The 22,913-nt window shown below is 42.4% G+C and overlaps 2 protein-coding genes across 7 annotated transcripts in view; one reads left to right on the top strand and one right to left on the bottom strand.

Moving 5' to 3' along the window:
- The window catches only part of LOC102449934 (transmembrane protein 263-like), a 408,340-nt gene that overhangs the window by 352,860 nt on the left and 32,567 nt on the right, over nt 1–22,913 (bottom strand). The gene's annotated exons all lie outside the window — the stretch shown is intronic.
- Nucleotides 3,957–22,046, top strand: LOC106732110 (hatching enzyme 1.2-like). Of its 3 annotated transcripts, none has more exons than XM_025185336.2 (13): nt 3,960–4,435; nt 4,667–4,691; nt 6,229–6,291; nt 7,179–7,319; nt 9,777–9,894; nt 10,793–10,971; nt 12,889–12,970; nt 13,605–13,732; nt 16,660–16,775; nt 17,008–17,230; nt 17,596–17,714; nt 20,244–20,466; nt 21,851–22,046. In XM_025185336.2, exons 1-13 carry the CDS (start codon nt 4,367–4,369, stop codon nt 21,859–21,861), a joined length of 1,497 nt encoding a protein of 498 aa, XP_025041121.1. In that variant the 5' UTR covers nt 3,960–4,366; the 3' UTR covers nt 21,862–22,046. The 3 variants fall into 3 exon arrangements, with proteins under 3 accessions (XP_025041126.1, XP_025041121.1, XP_025041127.1); XM_025185342.2 differs by having other exon boundaries at nt 4,373–4,435; nt 4,634–4,691; XM_025185341.2 differs by lacking the exon at nt 20,244–20,466 and having other exon boundaries at nt 3,957–4,435.

Below are 22,913 nucleotides of genomic sequence, written 5' to 3'. Positions count from 1 at the left end.
TAAACTAAACAAACCCAATTCTTTCAGCCTTCCTTCATAGGACATGTTCTCTAGACCTTTAATCATTCATGTTGCTCTTCTCTGGACCCTCTCCAATTTCTCCATATCTTTCTTGAAATGCGGTGCCCAGAAGTGGACACAATACTCCAACTGAGGCCTAACCAGCGGAGAGTAGAGCGGAAGAATGACTTTTCGTGTCTTGCTCACAACACACCTGTTAATGCATCCCAGAATCATGTTTGCTTTTTTTGCAACAGCATTACACTGCTGACTCATATTCAGCTTGTGGTCCACTATAACCCCTAGATCTCTTTCTGCAGTACTCCTTTCTAGACAGTCGCTTTCCATTCTGTATGTATGAAACTGATTGTTCCTTCCTAAGTGGAGCACTTTGCATTTGTCTTTATTAAACTTCATCCTGTTTACCTCAGATCATTTCTCCAATTTGTCCTGATCAGCGGCTGATTCCAGGAAGCCCGGGGCAGAGCAACTCTGCCTCGGGCTTCCTGTAGTCAGCGCTAGTCAGTTTCAGCAGTGGCTGACTTGGGGACGCCTGGGGCAGAGCAGCTGGGGTGCTGCTGGGTTGGTCCAGTAGCGCCCAGAGTGGCGCTGCGGGACCAACCGGCAGCGCCTCAGCTGCTCTACCACAGGCGTCCAGAGAAAAGCCTGGTCTGCTGATGGGGGGGGGGGCGCACTAGTTGAGCCCCCCCCCCCCAGCAGACCAGGGAGATACGGGCGGTAGACCGAGAAGCACCGCGGTCCCGCCGCCCAGGTCCTCCGAGGCTTTGCTCTGCGTCTCCCTGGTCTGCTGGAGACTGGGAGCAAAGACAGCCGCAGCATGTCTGGGCTTTCCCGCTGCCCGCGTGCTCCGCGGCTTTGCTCAGCATCTCAGGCTTTGCTCAGCTTCTTGGTGAAGACCGAAACAAAGAAGTCATTAAGCATCTCTGCCATTTCCAAGTTTCCTGTTACTGTTTCAATGGAACTACTGGGACACCACTTCTCATAGCTCCTATTGGATCTGTGGCCAGCAGAAGGTGTAATCAACCATCCCTGCAGATGTGCAGGTAAATAAAGCATCTGGTGGCCTGCCAGGGGATAGCCCCGGTGAACTGCATCCAGTCCACAGGTCACTTATGCGCCCCAGCCCTAGCACAAAAATCTAGGTGACAGATTAGGTTATCTATTAGAGTAAGAGGTCTGAAAAAATTGTAGCTTGACAGTCAGTTTTCAGATAGAGGCCTGTATTTGCCTCCCAAAGACAAAGAAATTTTATGTGCACCAGAAAAGCCAAACAAACAAGTGAACTGAAATACCCATATTAAGGATAAGTTTAAATACATAGGATCTTTGGTTATTAAAAGCATACACCTTGAAAGATAAATAAGTGCATTTTAAATTAAAAGATTTTTTATCCGTCAGGATCTGAGTTCGGGATTCTGACTTTCTCCTTCAAAAGTGATGCTGTCACCAAAGCCTTTAATTTTGACTTTCAATAGGTATTGTGATGTAATCAGTAGAAACACCTGAATTGAAATTCAGGTCCCAGAAAGAAAGCTATAGAGGATATAATGTCCAGTTGTTTGGTTATAAGCATTTCTTTTTTTCTGTAATTTTAAAGACTACCTTCATATTTGTTAACTGCCATGATGTTTTCAAACCTGTAGAAATGCCCCCCTCAAAATACAATCACTATGAAAATTCTTTTCTGACCATGTATTATTTCAACAACAATTAAGGATCTTGAACATCCTAAATGATTTTCAAATAAATATTGTTAAGAAGCATAAATTCATATAGACTCACAAAATACTTTTGAGGTCAATGAGAAGCATAAATGCCTTGTTCTTCATATTTAGTTACAGAACATTTACAACTTGTAAAACAGGAGATCAGAAGAGCAAGGGGGAAGTACCTGTAGTAATAATTGTGCCTAATCACTCCCAGAGTCACAAAATCCTACCTGAGACACACTTCCTTTCTAGGGTATTTTCTAGGCATATATCTGAGTATCATTCCATTCTCAGGATTCTCAGAGTAAAGGTGCGCCTACACAGCTGGGCTTAGCTCAATTTTTGTAGCGAAATTCAAGTTATGTCAATTGTGTAGATTATTTCGAAATTGGGAGCATCTACACAGCACTTATTTTGAAATAGAGCACTCTTCCTCCAACTTCCTTTATTCCTAATACAATGAGGGTTACAGGAGTCAGAGTAAGAAGTCCTCCAGCTTGATAATATTTCAACATTATTTCGAAATAACTGCCTGCTGTGTAGACGTGGACTAAGTTATTTCAAAATAACGCTAGTTTTTAAAAAAAATAATGTTGCTGTTTAGACATACCCTAAATGTTCAATCTGGCCCTAAATGTTTACACAATCTGAGACCAAATATTTCAGTAACAATATTTTCAAAATAATTTTAATAGAAAGGTATTTCTGTTTCCCTGTTATGTCAAACCAAACTTACACGCCTATGAGGCAGGGGAAATGGTGAAGTTCTTTACTGTGATGGAGAAAAGGGATATGCTGGAGAAAAGATCTGAGCAGATCTATTCTCAACATTTTTTTGTCAAAGTTGGTGACGAGTTGTCAGAGATGCGAGTCTGAACAAAGGATGAGACTGCAAATTTCAGCAACACGAAAGACAGTGTTTTCAAGTTACACATTGTAATACATTGAGGTAATGATTGTATATTGTCAAACAGCCCATTTAGACTGAGATATGAAAATAAGAGGTTATTGTTGATACTGTGCTTACAGTCAGACCTAGAGGTCATATTTTACCTCTCCAGATTACTCACCGGATTGCAGGTGACCTGTATTGTAAAGCAAAGTTGACCTACATTGTTGGGTCTCTTTACTTATGCACTGCATTCAGCACCAGTTATTGTACCGTGTGGCATTTGTATTGCCCGTGATTAAAATGAGAAATGCTTGGGGAAAAAGTGAAAATTGTATGCTATGTAATGAAGAAAGAATAAATAGTGGTAATTCATTGTGACAAGTGGTCATGGCCTGGTGGCAGCACTGTACTACTGGCATTATTTTCAGCTAAATTGCTTAACCATTTGGGTTCAATGCTTAGTAACCAGTATTCACAACTTGCCCAAGCTATAAAGACTCACACATTCCTCATCTGGAGAGAAACAAAAAGTCTAGAACACCTCCAAACAGACCTAGAACATTAGCAAACAAATAATCCAGAACCTCCCTCCATAGAGAAAAAGAAAAAAATGTGAATAGAGAGCTGTTAGGATGGAAGGACTAGAAGTCTCTCCTAGTGATAGTTGTTTGTAAAATAGTTTTCTACCAGTTTCTGTGCACTACCAGTAGCAGAGAATAAATCTCTGTAGTAAAACACCATGAAAAGGCCCAATGTTGGGAGATTTTCCTGTGCAGCTACACTGGCACCCGAGGCAGTTGAGCACTGTAGAAGCTGAGAATTTGCCCTTAATGTTTACTTTGTTCTGGCTGGTTATTATTCAAGTAAGAGGGATATTCATATGCTCGAATTTTGAATCCGCCATTGATCTAAGCCTGCCAAAGGCTTGAATGTGGGAATGTATGTTGCATGGTCATTAAATCTGAGTACCTTGCAGCCAATGAACCATTGTTGAAGTATCAAGCTTTTAATATATAGCCTACAGCAGTTTAAAAGAAACAGCTCAGTAATTATTAACTGGACTATATTTGGAAGTATGTTTTCCACTTGTCAGAATCCTCCAGTAGGGAGATTAAAATCAGCATTGCTTTTGAAAGGGAAACTACCCAGAATCAGTCATTTTAAATCCCAAATGTATGGTTTGGGGGAAGAAAATTACAAATATTTATATTGATATAAATGTTGCATATTTTATTTTAGGAATATTACAGGGAAAGACTGAATTCCACACAAAAGTTTTCACTAGCCCAGAGAGAGAAGCTTTGTGGTAGTGCATGAGAATGGAACAGGAAACTGCCAAAAACAAAGATGAATTTGACTGATTTATTTTCATTGTTTGAGGGGAGTGAAATTCAAAAATAAGTAAGCAGCAGAAATGGAGAAAAGTGAATTAGAGGAACTAAATTATTTTAATAATCAAATGTATTCTAATGACTTTTGAAAACAGTTATTTTTCATCTGACAGTATCCATTCACATTTGTGACAAGGCTCTAGACACCTTTCTTCAAGAGATCTGTCACATTTACATAAAGTCCATTGTTTCTCTTATTTTCTGTTCCTGAGAGCTGATTGGAAGCCACACCTCCTTCTTGCATGAATAGTCAGAATGTGGTAGAAACACAGGAGGTACCAAACGATTTAAACAGGTATCTTCAGAACTGTGTATCATAGTCATTGTTACAGATAAGTTTTCAGAGGTGGAGGATGGATTTGAAGATTCGACTGGTCCTTTTTGCATCTCACCTTTATTTCAGCATAGGCTTCCCTATCCAGGTGAGAGGAAAACAGCAGAACCATTCACAGATTTGTTTTTTATGTCTGATTTTTACCTCTTTGATTGATGGCTGGGATATCTTCCCCTTCCCCACTTTTTAACATGTTAGGAAATAAGTTGGAAACTATTTTAAATTCATCTGAATGTTTAGATTCTTTTCAGTTCCCCTTTTTCAAGATGTGTTATATTTCTGACAGAACTGGCGTGTGAAAAAAGTATTTTTCTTGTAGGTGAAGACTGAACAAAGCTATGAAGGTAAGTGTGATTTATACTATACTGGAAAATTACTATAATCAGAAAGCCAGGAATGTATCAGCCCTCTTACTGAGCTGAACTCATTTAAATATAAAGTACATAGATGCAAAGAGCTTGGCACATTTTACTGCTTTGGGTTACAACTATTCCTCAGTGGTATGTGGGTTTCAGTCTGGTTTTTTTTCCCCTTTCTTCTTACATGGGAATATTTTCTCCTAATGTCCATTATTAAGAATCCCTTGGTATGACGTTACAGCACATTGCCATTAGATTCTAGAGCTGCTCATGCCATTTTCCCCCTCTGCTCCAGATTGAAAAAATGAGTAGTTCTGTGGCACGTTAGAAACTAACAGATAAGGTGCCAAAGGATTCCTTGTTGTTTTTTTAGATACAGACTAATACCGCAATCCCTCTGAGACTTGTCTCCAGATTGAAATCATTTTGCTCTATCACAGACTTCAAATAGCAACTTTATTTCTTGTGTAATTACTTTTTAAATCTTTATTGAGTTTCTTAACAGTTTTAAGGAACAGCTTTAACTGAAACATGTTGTTTAGTGCATGTGGAAAACTAGTATACAAGCCACGTAAAATGCAAGGGTATAATTTACATCAAGGAGTCTATGAAGACATCTTGAATTGTAAGCTATAACCATTTGTCCTCAAAACATTGAAAGAATGATTTGGTATTACATTATTGCACCCAGAAGTTATAAATGTGTATATAATATATTATTAGGATGTTTGTTTACAGATGAGGCCATTTTTGAGAGAGACGGTTTTTAAGAAAGGACAAATGATTGGCTAACAAGGGTTCTTAGGACCTGATTTTCCACTATAGTCATTTTGCATCATTTACACCTCTGCAAATTGAGAATTAAATCAATGGAAAATGCTACCACCAGTGAGAGTGGAAAACTCAGGTTCGGGAACATTCTTCACACAAAGTTCAAGGCAGTGGAGAATCAGGGCCTCAATATTTGGTGTATGTATGCAGATGGGTCAAAATTCATGAGTCAAGTGTTGTGGAAATGTAACAAAAATAGTAACATCTAATTATATAGCACCTTCCATAATTATAAACTGCCTTTGGATTTATTATTTGTGTTGTAATAGTATCTAAAGCCTTTAGACCTGATTCAGGATCTGGGTCCCTTTGTTTGGGGCACTGTATTAAAGCACAGTATGAGAGTTTATAGTGAGTTTACAATTTAGGATGAAAAACAATGAGTGTGTGTAACTAACAATTGGAAGGAGCATGGGAAGACAAAGATGACTGTGATCAGAAAGAACACAATGTTGGGGCACAACTTCTTCATCAGCTTGCTGTTAGTTATCAATTTACATTTTATACTGATATAGCATCACATAAAGGATAAAATCCTGCCCCCATTGAAATTAATGAAAAAATTCCAAGGACTTGAATAGGGTCAGAATTTCATCCAAGATTGATAGAAACATGGCAGGTACTAGGTACAGTATTTTATAATTTACCTGTTCAAGCATATGAAGTTTCACATCCTTGATATCTCTTGCAGAAGTTGCCTTCTCTGAGAGTGAAGAAGAAACCATTTATGGTTTAATTTTAAAATCCAATAAAGGTAATCAATTTAAAACAAAAATCAAATGATTTTTTCTTATGATTCCTTACATGAGCTATCCTTTGGTATGACTAAGAAAAATCTCAGAAGAAATTTGACAGAACCTTGTATTAAAAGTATGACTCGGTTTGTTTAAACACATTTTACTACACAGAATTCTTTGTTCTCAGATTTCTCTTTCTTTTGGCCCATTTTTTTTCTCTCTCTTCAAGTAAGTAATCTAGTCCTAGGGTTTGTTGCAAAATGGAAACTCAGACCAGATTAATTGAAATGTTTGCTCAGGTTCACAAATCTTGAAAGCAGATAAGAGCCTCCATTTCATATGAACCCAAGTAATACTCTGTTTAGCTATAAAATGGGGCAAAACCTATGACATTCAATATTTTTGATGCAAAGACGAAACTAAGGGTTTTTTTGCTTGAATTTCTGAGGCCATTCATAGTTACTAGGTCTCAAACACAGCTAGCTATGAGACCTGAAGTCAACATCATTATTTTATTTTAGCTTCAGAGTCTTATAACTAGAGATATGTCTGAGTCCTAAAGCTAGGAATGAATTCAGCATGCCTGAATTCAGATATGGACTTCTAAGACATCAGAGGTGTTCTGAATCGGGGTATAGGCTCAGCTCTATTCCATCTTTAATTCTATGAAGATACACTCAAACTGTACAGGCTGCAAGTCTGAAGCTCTGTTAGAGGACTCTGGTGACATTTTGGATAATGGGTGATTCCTTCTCACATTGGCAGAGACAGACCCTTGAATGAATTTCAGTCCCTATATGGTAGGATGCACATGGTTCTATCTTTTAAGTATTTTTAAACTGAGAGTCTATCTTTTAAGTTTTTTTTTAATTAAGAGTAACAGTTATCTTTTTCATCTACACAGGCAGCAAGACCCGTTTATACGAAGGTGACATTAGCCCAAAAAGACATCGCAGTGCTATGGTCTGTCCATTTAACTGGTGCTTTTGGCCAAAATCATCTAACGGACTCGTCATCATCCCCTTTGTCATCTCTTCTTCCTACAGTAAGATTTCATTCTAACACTGCTAATATGGGTGAGTAGCCAACCAACAGCCCCTTAGGCCAGCTTTTTCTGCCCGGGAAGAACTACTGAGACCATGGGACCTGTATTTCAACATGGAACATTCAGCACAGTGATGAGGCTGCATCAAGTGTTGAAATAATTAACGTTTTCCTGGTTCTGCCAAATAGCTGTGGAGAAACTGGACTGAAAAAGGGAGAGGAAACACTTCCCTCCTGCCACAAAGGCCCATAGTCTAGAATGAGTCACTGGAATGCTTCCTTTCCCTCCCCCACCTCACTTCCAGAAAACAACACACACACACATACACACACACACACACACACACACACACACACACACACACGGCAAAACAGCTAAGAGGCAAAGAGGAGAGAGGAAAGGAGAGAGAGAGAGAAAGAGGAGAGATAGGGAGGTGAAAATCCTCTCCTTTCCATCTATCAGACCAGCACTTGTGGGCACAGAGTAGAGGAGAGAGACAATAGATTCCCTTGTTCCCAGCCAGAGATGGATTAGGCTTTCACAGGTTATGGGTCAGCCTGACCTCTGCACCACCACACTGCCAGTATACATCCACCAAAAGTCTATTGGGGCCTCCAGTGGAAGACTTTCTCCCAGCCTCTTCCCCCTGGCCAGATGTGACAGTGGTGAGTGTGTGGTGTGTAGATTTTCTCCTTCAACCTGACACCTCTCCACAAAATTATGTTTTATGTAGATCAGTCCTAATTCCTCATGTAGCATTTGGGCCCTGAGGTTGGCCTGTTAAGGTAACATATGCAATAGGTTGTGTGGACTTGACTTTACACACAACTATCCCACTGTTACCCTCCTAAGGTTTTCACTTCCCTGGTTGCCAGAAGGCCAATGCTGGGACACAGATTTCTCACAGCTTGCTATTAGGCAATACGAGCCAAGTGAGGAACAGGTCAGTTAGAGATAAAGCAGTTAGACCCTTACAGCTCATTCATGGAACTTTACCACCCAGGGCTCTATGGTCTCAAATCTATTGCCCATCTTAATTCAGAGTCTGGACTACGATGTTCTAAAGCACTGTTTCCCAATTTTATTTGGCCACAAACTATTTTCAGCTTAAAAGAATTTCAAAGAACCCCTAGGGTTGCCAGGGTAAAATAAACAAGCACAAAAAACCCCCAAAACCACACCACCAGAATTTGTAGAGGAAAAAAAAACCCTTTGTCTCTTTAAGAGGGGGTGGGGGAGTGCCACATTCTCACGGAACCCTTACTTTCACTTTGTGGAACCCCAGAGTTCCGCAGAGCACCAATTGGGAAACACTGCTCTAAAGATCTTGCCTTAGTTCCTTAGAGCCTGATGTTGCCAGTTCTGTGCGTGGGGAGTCCCATTGAAGTCAATGGGAGTCTTGTGTGCAGAGCACTTTCAGGATCCAGCCCCTATTTCACCTCTTCAGCTAGAATGTTAGTTAATTTATATAAATATTAGAATACTTACTTGGTATTGCCTGTGTCCTTCAGGGCAGGGGGCTGGTGGTGTGGGAGGTGCAGGAGTCAGGGCAGGGCCTTGGGATATAGGGGCTCAGGGCAGGAGGATGAGGGCATGAGAGGGTGCAAAAGTGAGGGTTGGGGGTGAGGAGGGGCTCAGGGCAGTGAGGACTGTGCACCCCATCCACCTGCTTATCCTTGGGGGACAACGGGGTTCTCTCCCTCCCCTTAGCCTGTCCTGGGGCAGCATGGGGGGGGATCTTCCTCCTTTCTGGCCTCTTCTGGGGTGGGGTAGCTAACGGTGGCTGTTTCCCAGCCAGTGTGGGCCCACTTACCTGATCTAGTGGCAGGAAAAATGGCAGAACCCCAGCCCTTCTGGCCTCTTACTTGATGCTATAGCTGCCCTCAGTAGACACTCTGCAGGATTGCTTTTTCCTTATGTCAACTTGCTGTCCCCAGTGGCCATTCTCATATCACATCCCTCCAAACAGTAGCCCCTCCCTTTGCATGTTATGGAAAACAATCCTGTTCCTGGCACTCCTGTTTTTCCTGACACAACCAAACCCCGACTTTGCTTTAAACAAGGAGAAGAGGAAGTTGCATACCAAATGTGGTGGTTCTAGCTCTTACCGTTTAGGGGGCATTCTTGAATGAATGGACTTGCAGACAGACATATAGATGCACAAAACTCTATGAGAGATAGATAGATAGATAGATAGATAGATAGATAGATAGATAGATAGATAGATAGATAGATAGATAGATAGATAGATAGATAGATAGATAGATAGATAGATAGATAGATAGATAGATAGATAATTAGGTGCAATCCTATGGCTTCTGGCAATTTATTAGTGCCACAGAACTAGGCTACTGCTGCCCTAAAGTATCTGTTTCATACACATGTAGATGCATGAATACACATACCCACATGACTCCAGTATATATTAAACTAAGATTTATATCTATTGCTTCCCAGGTCCTGAGGAGAAAGCTCTGATTATTGAGGCCATCCAAGAATATGAAACCTTGACTTGTATTCACTTTGTAGACCGCACAACGGAAACTGACTATATACATATTTCTCCTAAGGATGGGTAGGTTCTAGTTCACTGAGTCTGTTGCTCTTTGATTTATAAAACTAACTGTGAGTAAAATAAGTACTTCTAGACATCAGGGACAACTCATTGGCTTGACCCAGAACAGGTAAAACAAGCACTTACCTATCAGACCTCCTTGATGCTCCTCACTCTTGATCTGCCATATCCCTACTATTCCAGTCCTGTCTCTCCACAAGAGCTCTGTCCATAGACCGTGTGTCTCAACATAGGGCACCTACTACCATTTTTTTCATGCTTCCTCCCCAGCACAACTGATGAACCTCAATTCTGACCTGCAGGTCCCCTGATATAACAGAATCGGACCCCAACAGGTTCCCATTAACTTCAATGGACTTTGAATCAAGTCACTATTCCTGACAATTTATTAATAGCCACAGGCCCTTCCTGAGTAAGGACAGCCAGTTCTGGTGAATTATTTAGAGAGTAGGTAGAAACTTTAAGAGATTTGTTTTTACTTGTAATGGAAAGGGGGATTTTTACACATCCTTCTGGAGATGAAATCTCACTGATCCCAGTTCATTTTGTCAGTGTTCCTTGTAGATTGTGATAGTTACTGCAGTTTCCACGTGCTATAGAACAGCTCAGATGTTTTTAAAGGGTTTTTAAAGGTTTCTTTCTTCTATGGATTGTGTTTAAGAGTAAAATTATAGCTAAAATCCAGCTCAAAGTACACATTCATGTTGGCTGAAAAGTCCAGTCACTGGGCAAGAATTAAAACAAACTATCACAGGAACAAAAAGACTTTGCTAGCCAACACAGGCGATTCTTTCTGCAGCAACAGCCCCTGAACCAGTCAGCTGTGGACTGCAATGAGGGGTAGCACCAACCTTTACATTTCATTGATGAATTTGAATGATATTCTCTCGTTCTCTAGCTGCTGGTCTTACTTTGGAAAGATTGGGGGCTCCCAGATGGTTTCAGTGCATAATGGGGGTTGCATGAGAAAAGGAATAATTCAACATGAATTAAACCATGCACTGGGGATGCTGCATGAACAGAACAGAAACGACAGGGACAAGTATGTAGTGATTGCATGGCAGTACATTAGTCCAGGTATGTACCATATTATATGCTTGAACTCATTTAACCAAGAGAGAGAAATTGCATTAGTTCAACTATTCTGAGTGTTAAAGTATTATATTCTAAATCTGTAAACTTTTCCTCAAAGTAAATTCCCCACTGGGTCTCCCTATTAAATGTCCAGGAAAAGGTGCAAAAAAGGAAAACCAGCTTGTAAATGTCTCATCCCAATGATCATTTGAATATGGATTTAACTGCCTTTTCAACTCACTGAAAATAGAAGCTCTATACTATAATTTCTTGGCATCCTTTATTCTATCTACAGTAAAACCTCTGTTATCCGGCACGCTCAGGGATTAGGGCATTCCAGTTATCTAAAAATTTTGGTTACCTCAGGGTCCCATCAACCTGGGAAAAACCAATGAACAATAATATTAAAACTCAAGTTCTTAATATTGGTAGTTTTGTAGTGTGAGGCAGATGATCTCACATTTCTCTTTTTAAGTTAAAGGTGATTAGTACTTCTTAAATAAAAAATTAAGCCAATCATTGTAAACAAAGCTAGGCCTGTGCACCTGAAGATGTGACAGTATTGTGGCTGGGGGCAATGCCGGTTAACAAAGTTTTCTGGTTAACAGAGTGCCGGATAACAAAGGTTGCACTGTATTTATATGACCACCATAATATAATCCCACAATTAATATACAAGAGGCAAGGAAGCATTATTGGCCTCACAACAACCCTGTGAGGTAGCAAAGTGCTATTATTCCTATTTTACAGCTGAGGAACTGAGGTATAGGATAACTAAATGGCACACAGGGATTCTGTGGCAGAACTAGGAATTGCTCCCTTAGGGTATGTCTACATTACCACCCTAGTTCGAACTAGGGTGGTTAATGTAGGCAACTGGAGTTGCAAATGAAGCCCGGGATTTGAATTTCCCGGGCTTCATTTGCATATTGCCAGGCGCCGCCATTTTTAAATGTCCGCTAGTTCGGACTCCGTGCCTGCGGCTACATGCGGCATGAACTAGGTAGTTCGGATTAGGCTTCCTATTCCGAACTACCGTTACTCCTAGCGGACATTTAAAAATGGCGGCACCTGGAAATATGCAAATGAAGCCCGGGAAATTCAAATCCCGGGCTTCATTTGCAACTCCGGTTGCCTACATTAACCACCCTAGTTCGAACTAGGGTGGTAGTGTAGACATACCCTCATATACTGAGTTCCAGTCCAGCACCTTAACCTCAAGGCCATTCTTTCCCATTCAGCATGAACATTCAGAGAGTTAGATAAATTACACAGGTTGGAGTTTGTTACCTACCCCATCTGTGCCTAATCCACAAACAATATGGGCACAGAGGGAGATGCAAAAACCACACTGACCACTGCACTGTACTTACATTGCCAGATACACAAATGTAGATGTCTGGAACCATAGATCTAAAGCATATTGTCCTCTCACTTCAGTATGTGATCAACTCTTACTGCAAAGCAGTGTGGGAAGGATACTATGGCTATGTCTAGACTGCAAGCCTCTTTCGAAAGAGAGCGTCTAGACTGCACGCGGAACTTTCGAAAGAGCAAGCCGCTTTTTCGAAATAAAGCACCCAGTGAGTCTGGATGCTCTCTTTCGAAGAAGCCCTATTTACATTCAAGAACGCCTTCTTTCGAAAGAAGCACTTTCGAAAGAAGGCGTTCTTCCTCGTGAAATGAGGTTTACCGCCGTCGAAAGAAAAGCCGCGTTCTTTCGATTTAATTTCGAAAGAACGCGGCTGCAGTCTAGACGCAGGTGAAGTTTTTTCGGAAAAAGGCTACTTTTCCCGAAAAAACCCCTGAGTCTGGACACAGCCTATGTGAATTCAACATAGAAGCAGACGTTGTTGTTGTTCTTGTTTAGTTACTGGACTGTGACTCGCCTTTTAAAACATGATATATTGTAACTGACAGGTGATTTTTATCACTTTAAGCCAACCAGAGCTAATAACCTGGGCCTTGAGTATGACTATTCTTCCGTGATGCACTACCACAGGTAAGAGAGTGATGTTAGGTTGATGATGTGTCATAGCTGTCAACTTCCTCTCTAGCCAGGGGATGCTCAACCCTCCCCTCAGTCTCTGCCTCGGGCTTTGCTCCAAGCCCTGCCCCACCCCTTCTCAGTCCCATTCCAACCCTGCCCCACCCACATTCTACCCTTCCCTGCCCTGCTTGCTCCCACAAGCACCTTCATTCCTGCTCCTCCCATCCCTACTGGAGTTTTCTGAACACTGCAAAACAGCTGTTTGCAGCACTCAAGAAGTGCTGAGAGGGCAAGGGAAGAGTTGGTCAGAGGGGCCACAAGTAGGGAAGAGACATGGGGGGAGAGAGACAAAGAGGGAGCTTGGCAGTCAATGGGTGCTCAGCACCCACTAATTTTTCTCTGTTGGAGCTCCAGGGAACACCACAGAATCACCACAGAATCAGTGCCTACGTGTTGCATTATCCAACTCTGATTGGTTAGTAGCCTCTGAACTGTAAATATAAAATCCAGTGTTCAATTTAAAAGTATATTTTCAGTATATCACGCTCAACAGCAGTCCAAAGTAAATAACTTGGCAGAGTTTTGAAGGTAAAATAATGAAATAATTTAGTGAACTTCTAGAGTGTTTTTCCTCATATCATTACAGATTTGCTTTCTCCAATACATCTGGCAAGGCGACCATTATACCATTCCCTGATAGCAGAGTGCGTATTGGACAGAGGCATGGACTGAGTAACCTAGATGTGGCCAAAATCAATAAGTTATATGAATGTGGTAAGTAAGCCCAATATTATTCCTTAGTTATTCATTTTAATCCACTCTTGTGCTATGATCTCATGCTTTAAAAATAAATATATTTTGTACAATCTCTCCCTGGAGCAATACAATCAATAGACAAGAGATTTGTTCATGGTGCAGCTCTGGGGATCAGGTGGTATATGCTCCCCTATAAAACGCTTACAATCTTTGATAAAAATGACTGAAATGTGAAACTCTGATGATAGAGCACCATTTTTTTAAAAAAAGCAACTGCTCATCATATTGGTTTCTATTAAAATCAGATGGGCAGTTGTGAAGATCAAGGTCCACCAACAGGGAGTGACAAAGGGAGCAATTGCCCCAGAGCTCAGCCATTCAAAGGGCCTGGCCACCACTGCTGCTACTGCAGCAATGGGGGCGTCCAGAGTCCTGGGACCCTTTGAACTGCCATGGGAGCACCAGAGCACCACTCCATGTGGCTAGGAGGTGCTGGAGGGGGCCAGCATCACGGACTGGGCAGCATTAAGGGCTGACTGCCCTTTTCCCTACCCCCCAGAGCTGCTCCCCACCTTTCCTTGGTGCCCCACGGTGGCTGTCGGCTCTGCTGTGAGGATCCTGTGAAGAGATCCGACATTTGCATGTATCTGTGTAGTAATGCACAGTTTTAAAGTAATTTGTGGATAAAACTAGCATTGCTGGACCAGATTTAGTTTTTCTAGAAAAAGTTCCAGGATGTGCAATATGAAAGGAAAGATTCTCTGGAATAACCAGGCAAACAAAGGGGAAAAAAAAATCAAAGGACCCTCTCAACTCTGGTTAGTTTAAGCATATAGAGCAGAGGTGGGCAAACTATGGCCTATGTGCCACTTGCGGCCCATTGCGGTTCTCTGTGTGACCCACAAGACATTTTGTTTGCCATGGTCCACACATAAGTTGCCAGATTCCACTGGTTTTCATCCACTTCATTTTTTTTCTACTGGTATTACTAAAGTGACATGCACATAAAGCAATGGCACATGAAGTGAGGTACATGCTGATTGTACACAACATTGACTATAAGAGCCATGTTCTTCCTCTGCATCCAAAGTGCTGCTACGGTTCAGTCAGCACACCCTGAAAATTCTAGGTGTGCAAGTGCAATTAGCAAAATTATCCTATCCTGGGAGACCATCTTAGTTATGACAATCTTGTGGCCCACTGAGATGAAGGGGGGCCTCTCAAGTGGCCCACTCATTAGCCTAGGTTGCCCATCATTGATATAAAGGATGACATATAGAGCTGAAATCCACCATGATGCAGGTTAAAAAACCTCTGCATGTATGGTTTATGGGAGGCTTAGCTGATGAATCTCTGCCCATGTGCTGGCCCCATGCACAGAGGTGAATTTCACTCTGGAAAGGACATGCATAGGGCCCATAACAGCTTGTACAGGCAGTCCCCGGGTTACATACAAGATAGGGATTGTAGGTTTGTTCTTAAGTTGAATCTGTATGTAAGTCGGAACTGGCATCCAGATTCAGCCGCTGCTGAAACTGACCGCCAGTTCTGACTTACATACAGATTTAACTTAAGAACCCCAAGCGTCCCCAAGTCAGCTGCTGCTGAAACTGATCAGCGGCTGATTCCAGGAAGCCCGGGGCAGAGCAACTCTGCCTCGGGCTTCCTGTAGTCAGCACTGGTCAGTTTCAGCAGAAGCTGACTTGGGGACGCCTGGGGCAGAGCAGCTGGGGTGCTGCTGGGTTGCTCCAGTAGCGCCGCTCCTGGGCTGCGGCTTTGCTCCAGAGCAAAGCCTCAGAAGCGCAGGAACCCGCCGCTGCTGCGGCTTTGCTCCCGGTGCCCCTGGTCTTCTGGAGACGGTCCCCAGCAGACCAGGGGCACCGGGAGCAACTTTTCTCGCCCCGAGGTCGAGGTGGCGAGAAAGCCCTGTTCGTAAGTGCGGATCCGACGTAAGTCAGATCCGCGTAAGTCGGGGACTGCCTGTACAAGTAAAGACTTTGGAAACCAAAAGATGGCTAGGAGGAGGCTGCAACAACAGACAGCAAGTAAGGATTTTTCCAGGCTGAGCATGTGGTACAGCCAGGTTTTGTTTCAGTAGCCTTGATCAGTTGAGCTTTTCTGTAACCTCCGAATATCCACCAGTTGTTGGAGCCACAGCCTTCAACAAAAACTATCCTTCTCAAGCGGAAATCCCTGATAAAGTGTCGCAGCTTCAGTACTGGCCTCATGGTGAATCCTCCCAGTGGAATAGGAGACCAGGCTAGCATATGGAGATGTCATTTCTACCACCCAGTAACACACTCTGGCTACGTCTAGATTGGCACAGTTTAAGTTTTCCGTTAAAAGCATTTGCGGAAAAGAGCGTCTAGATTGGCACAGACGCTTTTCCGCAAAAGCACTTTTTGCGGAAAAGTGTCCATGCCAATCTAGATGTGCTTTTCCACAAAAAAGCCCCGATCGCCATTTTCGCGATCGGGGCTTTTTTGCGCAAAACAAATCTGAGCTGTCTACACTGGCCCTTTTACGCAAAAGCTTTGCGCAAAAGGACTTTTGCCCGAATGGGAGCAGCATAGTATTTCCGCAAGAAGCACTGATTTCAGACAGTAGGAAGTCAGTGTTCTTGCGAAAATTCAAGCGGCCAGTGTGGACAGCTGGCAAGTTTTTCCACAAAGCAGCTGCTTTTGCGGAAAAACTTACCAGTCTAGACACAGCGTCTGTGAATCTGCCCCTAGTGGTTACAGATAATCAGAAAGGGAACAGTCCCTTCTGGATTCTAATCCTTTGTAAGAGAAGCCAAACTAAATTGTCTTCCCTTGTATGTGTTTCAATATCAGACTCATCACTCTGGAAATTAAGAGTGTCTGTATTATACTGGGCACTTAATTCTATTAGCTGCTTTTTCTGTGCATCCAGTATCATTAAGACCTTTTTATTCTCTCCCCCAGAGGTCCATAGCACTTTGCTCTCTAATTTGACTGGAAGTTTTTCCTCTACCATCTACCAATCACCATACCCAAATAATACCAACTCTGTATGGCTGATTCGTCTCCCAGCACATAAAGTAAGAGGCAGTTCTAGAATGAAATGCTATTTTATGTCTTGTTAGATCTAAGTGTGCAATTGATTTCCAGGTGCTCTTCTAAACGATAATTGAACTTATTACATAAACATTTTAAATGAACATTTTTTTCCTTGAGCAACTGAATTAATAATAAAATCAAGCCAGCTGCTAAGAGTGAATTGTTGGAAGAGTTGGAGTTGTGTCGATAAATCTTTCCATGATTTTTCTCCAGATTTTCCTGCAGTTTAATTCCTTATATATCCAGTCCTCCTCAGACTGTGCTTCCAATCATATTCTTGTTTATGATGGAGGCAGTAGGAGTGACCCTGTCTTCCTGAACAAATTGTGTCGACCAAAGCAGCTCCCCTCAGTAGTGTCTTCTGGGAACATGATGCTTGTGGAGTTGGTCAGTGATGGCACCTCTATGCCCATATTTAAGGCTTCTTATAGTTCTGGTAAGTGTCCAGTCTTCCAGAGGAAGGCCTGAGATCATGTCTGACAACTATGCTGCAATTCTGCCTCAGAGCTGTGGATGATTATTTTAAATGATATGCAAAAAAAATTAAATTAAAAATGTCAAGTGATGTTGATGTACGCTGGAGCCATTACAATAGTTGGAATACAACCTTCAACAGGTCTATTTTGTACTTGCTGCTCAACCCCTTTCTATGCTTCTAGAGTGGCATAAAAAGACTTCTTTGTAAGGCACGATCCACGTCAATATATGCATGTGAGTCTTTGTGGACAGCTCTGTTAGAATCTGTGTGTGTTGGTGCCTAATGGGGTTCCCATGTACAGTTAATCTTTTTTCTGTTCCCAGTGCAATGTGGCAAGACTTTTACTGCTGTGAATGGGAAATTTGAGTCTCCACTGTATCCTTCTCATTATCCTCCACGAACAGACTGTGCCTGGATAATGATAGCACCGGAAGGATTTATGGTAAACTGATGTTACTTGCTGTAGGGTTGCTTGGAGAGACAAGCAATGGCAAATCAAATGAATTCTGATCACTGTGGAATATCCAACAGCTGTTTGTAATGTAAAATAATCAAATTGGAAGGGCATGCTTCTCCACTGTGCCCATGGAGAACCTTGGGCTGCCCCCGGTTCTTCTCTGCCCTTCCCAGACACAAGTTAAGGCTGCATAAGGGACCCCCCCATTCAGTTGTACAACTTGCAGAATGCCTGCCACCAGTGGAGAATGGGGTGTAGCAGACCCTCATTCTGCCACGTACCTTCCCCTCCTCTCCCCACCCCTGGCTTGCCCTTTCTTCTTCTACTTTGGCTTGTACACAGAATTCTAGTTTCTCCAACTCATTTAAGTTCATTTTGTACTGTCTCGGATACTCATCTGTGGAAGGGTATTGGTTTCAGTGGGCACAGAACTGAGAGAGACACATTCTCAAACTTGCCTTTTTCAAATAAAAAGAATGAGACTGTAGGGGAGCACACCTCCTTTGAAGTAGAGGATTATCAGCTGCCTACCTGGGCAACACATGGAGGAGGTCTTGAGTTTTTATCCTGTTTGAACATCATCCACAATTAAATCCAAACCAGGCTACTATTTTTGTGTTTTTAGGACACCCGGGAGTGAGTGACTTGAGTTAATGGCAATTTCACTAAGATATAGCACAACATTGCTGGAATTTTCCAGATAGTAAAACAAATTAATGAACGTCAATACATCTCTATCTCCAAGACTATAACAGAGTTGAAAAAAGAGCTAGATACATTCATGGAGGATAGGTCTACCAAAGGCTATCCGCTAGAAAGGGCAGGGATGGAGTGTCTAGCCTCTGCCAGAAGCTGGGACAGATGACAGCTGATGAATCACTTGATAAATTGCCCTGTTCTGTTCATTCCCTCTGAAGCAACTGGCATTGACCACTGTAGGAAGACAAGATGCTGAGCTAAATGGACCTATGTTCTGACCCAGTAGGATTGTTCTTTGTTCTTAGTGTCTCTAAAGGGTATACTTAATGTGCAGACTTAACCACCTTTCACTGTGGTTAAGGAAACATAGCTGAACCTAGTCAATATTTGAATAGGAAACTTCCAAGGAAAACTCAGGAAAATGCAGGAAATGGTGCTGGGTGACTTACTGTGTAGATTTCTTTCCTCTGAGTCAGAGCTGACCTATTGCTGCAGCATGATGCTGGTAGTGCTTTGTGGATAGGAATACCATATTTCAAATAAGGTTTAATATTGAAATCCAGACCCATTGTGGTTTCTAAAGATCCCGTCACGTTGTATAAGATTGAGGCTATTAGGCCTTAGAACCTTGAAATCAAGCATATGCCTCGAGAGTTCTGAGCCAAGGGATGACAGCCATGTTAAACTAGCTCCCAGATCTCTCTCTTTCTCTCTCCTTTTATTCCTCACCACAGCTGCAGAATGAACCTTCTCAATTCTGCAGAACCCCATTCCTCCAACCTATCCTCAGTAGCCTTTCGCAGCCGCCCAAACACTTAGGCTATGTCTACACTACAGAGTTTTTGCAGAAAAATGGCCATTTTTTCACAAAAACTCGGAGCGTCCACACCTCAAGTGCATTTTTGCTCAAGAGAATCGAAAGAACAGAGGGGGTTTTGTGCAATTGGTATTCCTCATTCTACAAGGAAGAAGCCTTTTTGCAAAAGAGTTCTTTTGCAAAAAGGCATGTTTGGATGAGGAAGACGGGGTTTTGTGCAAAAAGAGGAAAGAGGAAAAAGCACAGGTGCCCTGGTGGCTATTCTGTGCATACCAATCAGTGCTTGCTTTCGGGAAAGCGTCCATGGAGTCTGGACACTTTCTTTCGCAAAAGCCCATTGCTTTTTTGATGCACTTTTGCAGTGTGGATATGCTCTTGCGCAAGAAGTTTTTGCTGAAGATCTCTTCCGCTAAAAGCTTCTTGTGCAAGAATACTGCAGTCTAGACGTAGCCTTAGAAACTGCCTAGCCCTATAGAGTTAAAACCTCACAGTATTTCCCAGTGCACATAAGGTTAGGGATGGTGACATGTCCACATTTCAATTTGAGTAATTACATTCTACTCTCCTAAATACCTTCCCCCATTGGATATGGATTCACCCTCCCCCCTTTCCTGTTACAAATTTATAGGAATTTTACTGCACTGTTGTGCAGTGGAAAGTAATGGCTGTGGTGCACCAACAGTGAGGCGTGTGAGGGATCCCTTTGCATAGGTTGGGATGGAAGGGACTATCTGAACAGTGTTGGTGTTATTTCCTGTAGGGCCCGCATTGTGCTAGGCTCTGTACAAATGCTAAAGGCCCTGTCTAAACAGTTTCTTATTGGATACATCACCAGCTTACTCCTGCAGAATTGGCCTCGTTATTATTTGAATGTTTTCTGGCACCCTAACTCATCCCATAATATCTCAACAGACTATCATTAATGATAGTATGAGTCCCAGAAACAATGCACTGAGCGCACAGTGAAGATGTCTGCTTTGCTTGTCTCTCATTGCCAGGTCTCACTGAAAATATTGTCCTTCCATCTGGAGGATTCTTATCAATGCCAACATGACTACCTGGTTATTTATGATGGGGGCACAAGCACAGCCCGTTCTGAGAGTAAATACTGTGCAAATGGCCTAGTTCCAGCCTTCATCTCCTCTGGGAACGTAGTCCTCGTCAAATTCCACAGTGACTACTTCCTGGAGTATCCTGGATTCCAGGCTGAATACTCATTCAGTAAGTATGAAGGCAGTAAGGAACACAGTATAATCTAGTAAATTGAGCCTGGGGCTGGGGCGCAGCAGCCCCTAAATTCTAACCCCAACTCTGCAGCTGACTCATTGTTTGACATCAGACATTTTCAAAGCTGTGAGCCTAACATTAGGCTTCCTCGGCTGCAGTGGGAGCAGGAGTGTAATGGGGCGGTGCTCAACTCTCACGAGAACCCTCTTTCCAGCTGAGTGCATGTGCCAGCACTTTCTCTATTGAAGCCGCCTTCAGCAACTCAAGCCTCCAGCTGAGACACCCTGTGTGACTCAACCCCTTCCAAGGTAGACCTTTAACAGGGGCCCATCTCGGTGCCTTCTGCAGTGTCCTTTTGAGTCTGTTACTCCACTTTGGATTAGAGTGGTGCTCTCAGGGCATCCCCCGCCCCCGCCTACTCCCCCAGGAGGCCATATCTTTGCCCTCACCTCAGGACTTTCATCTCAGGGTCTCAACATAGTTCAACAGTATCCAATGCATTCTGTCCATGGAGCTCTCCATGGTGCTGCCATTTTCTCTCTGCCAGGCAAGTCTCCAGCTCTGCCCAGATTGAGGTCTCCAGAGGAACTGAATTGCCTCTGGTCCAGCAGCTCCTCTTATAAGGCCTTCCTGGCCCTTGTTAGGCGGAGTCTCCTGCAGCCATTCTAGCCTTCTTAGAGGACCTTGCTACTGATCCTCTTTGGGATTGGGTGTGGCAGACCACAGGACCTCTAGCAGAGGCCTCAGGATCTGTTCAACCCCATCACAAGGAGGTATATAGGCCTGGTAATCATGCCACTTATTTCAGTACCTGAATATAGCTTACTTCTGCTTGAGTTTGAAAATATTGGTATTTGGCCATAGCCTCTTCATCTAATTCTCTATCTGCAAAATAGAATAGTAATGCCTGCCTAGCACATAGGAGGGTTGTGAGGTTTAGTAAAATAATATTTGAAAATAAAACACTCTGTCAATACTAGATTCCTAATTTGCCGTGGAGTGGAGTGGTTAAAGCTGGGGAAGGGCACTCAGGAGACTTAGCTAGGTTCTAATCGCAGACCGAGTATGATTGTTCTTATGTTCTTAATGTGCCATTAATGTGCAGACTTACCACCTTACCACTGACACTAGCTTTCTCTGAGTCATTTGTCCTTTTTGTGCCTAAATTTCTATGCCTGTAAAATGGGTATTAATCATACAGATCCACATTTGTAAAGTATTTTGACATCTGCAGATGAATGACATTAGGAAAGTGTTGGGTACTATTGCTATTTTGTTAAGTATGAATGTCACTGTCAACATAAAATACTGTCCTTCCTAAGTATATGTCACCCCTGCATACAAATAGAAATGATGCCTATTTCCTTTATTTATGCAGTTTCATCTTGAGAGGTGCCGGAAAAGCCTACTGCGACCCATACATCCTGATGATGTAGGCAGATGTCTGAGAAGTGGTTTCATTTGAAAGTGTAATCTGCCATTTATATATTTGTGGGTTGTAGTATTTGTATGTGGAGAATGTGTGTGAATGCCCATTTCTGTAATATGCATTTGTAATAGAGTATGGGGATCTACAGTGTGTCAAGTTTTCTTTCAACTTTTCTTTCTAGCCAGCTCCAACTAACACAGCCCAATGAACATCCAGCTAGTGCAGACAAGAGTGACTCATTTACTGAACAGGGTATTGCTGGGATTCCATGAACGCAGTGCTCCAGGTTTTGCACTGACTGCCCATCAGTCTCTGGGTAAAGTTTAAGGTATTGATTATGTCTTATAAAGCTCCATATTATCTGGGACCAACCTACTTACTGGATCACCTCTTTCCCTGGGCTATACTGTCACAACTGGGGTCAGAAGAGAGCCTGAGCTGGGTGGAAGCAGCTGAGGGAGCCCTCTCTTTGAAGACTCCAAGACTCTGGAAGGTGTTTTCCCACTTGATCCAAACTAGCTGGCATTTGATGACTTTCAGGGCATGCTACGAAAGCCTTCTCTTTGATAAAGTTTGGAAGGAGGCTGATGGCATGATAAGGAAAGGATGGAAAAGGCATTGCCACTGCAATGACAACTGATCACTGCAGAGATTTTATTATGCTATTACTGATATTAGGGCTCCTAGCATCTTATGAATGATTAATTTATAAATGATCTACAGAAAGGGATAAACAATGAGGTAGCAAAATTTGCAGATGATACCAAACTGCTCAAGATAGTTAAGACCAAAGCAGACTCTGAAGAGCTTCAAAAAGATCTCACCAAACTAAGTGATTGGGCAACAAAACGGCAAATGAAATGTAATGTTGATAAATGTTAAGTAATGCACATTGGAAAAAATAATCCCAACTATATATATAATATGATGGGCACTAATTTGGCTATATCTACTCAAGAGAAAGATCTTGGAGTTATTGTGGATAGTTCTCTGAAAACATCCACTCAATGTG

The sequence above is a fragment of the Pelodiscus sinensis genome, chromosome 4 (assembly GCF_049634645.1).
Source record: "Pelodiscus sinensis isolate JC-2024 chromosome 4, ASM4963464v1, whole genome shotgun sequence".
Lineage (NCBI taxonomy): Eukaryota > Metazoa > Chordata > Testudines > Trionychidae > Pelodiscus > Pelodiscus sinensis.
The sequence above is the reverse complement of the archived record's forward strand: the minus strand, read 5'-3'. Positions and strand labels throughout refer to the sequence as shown.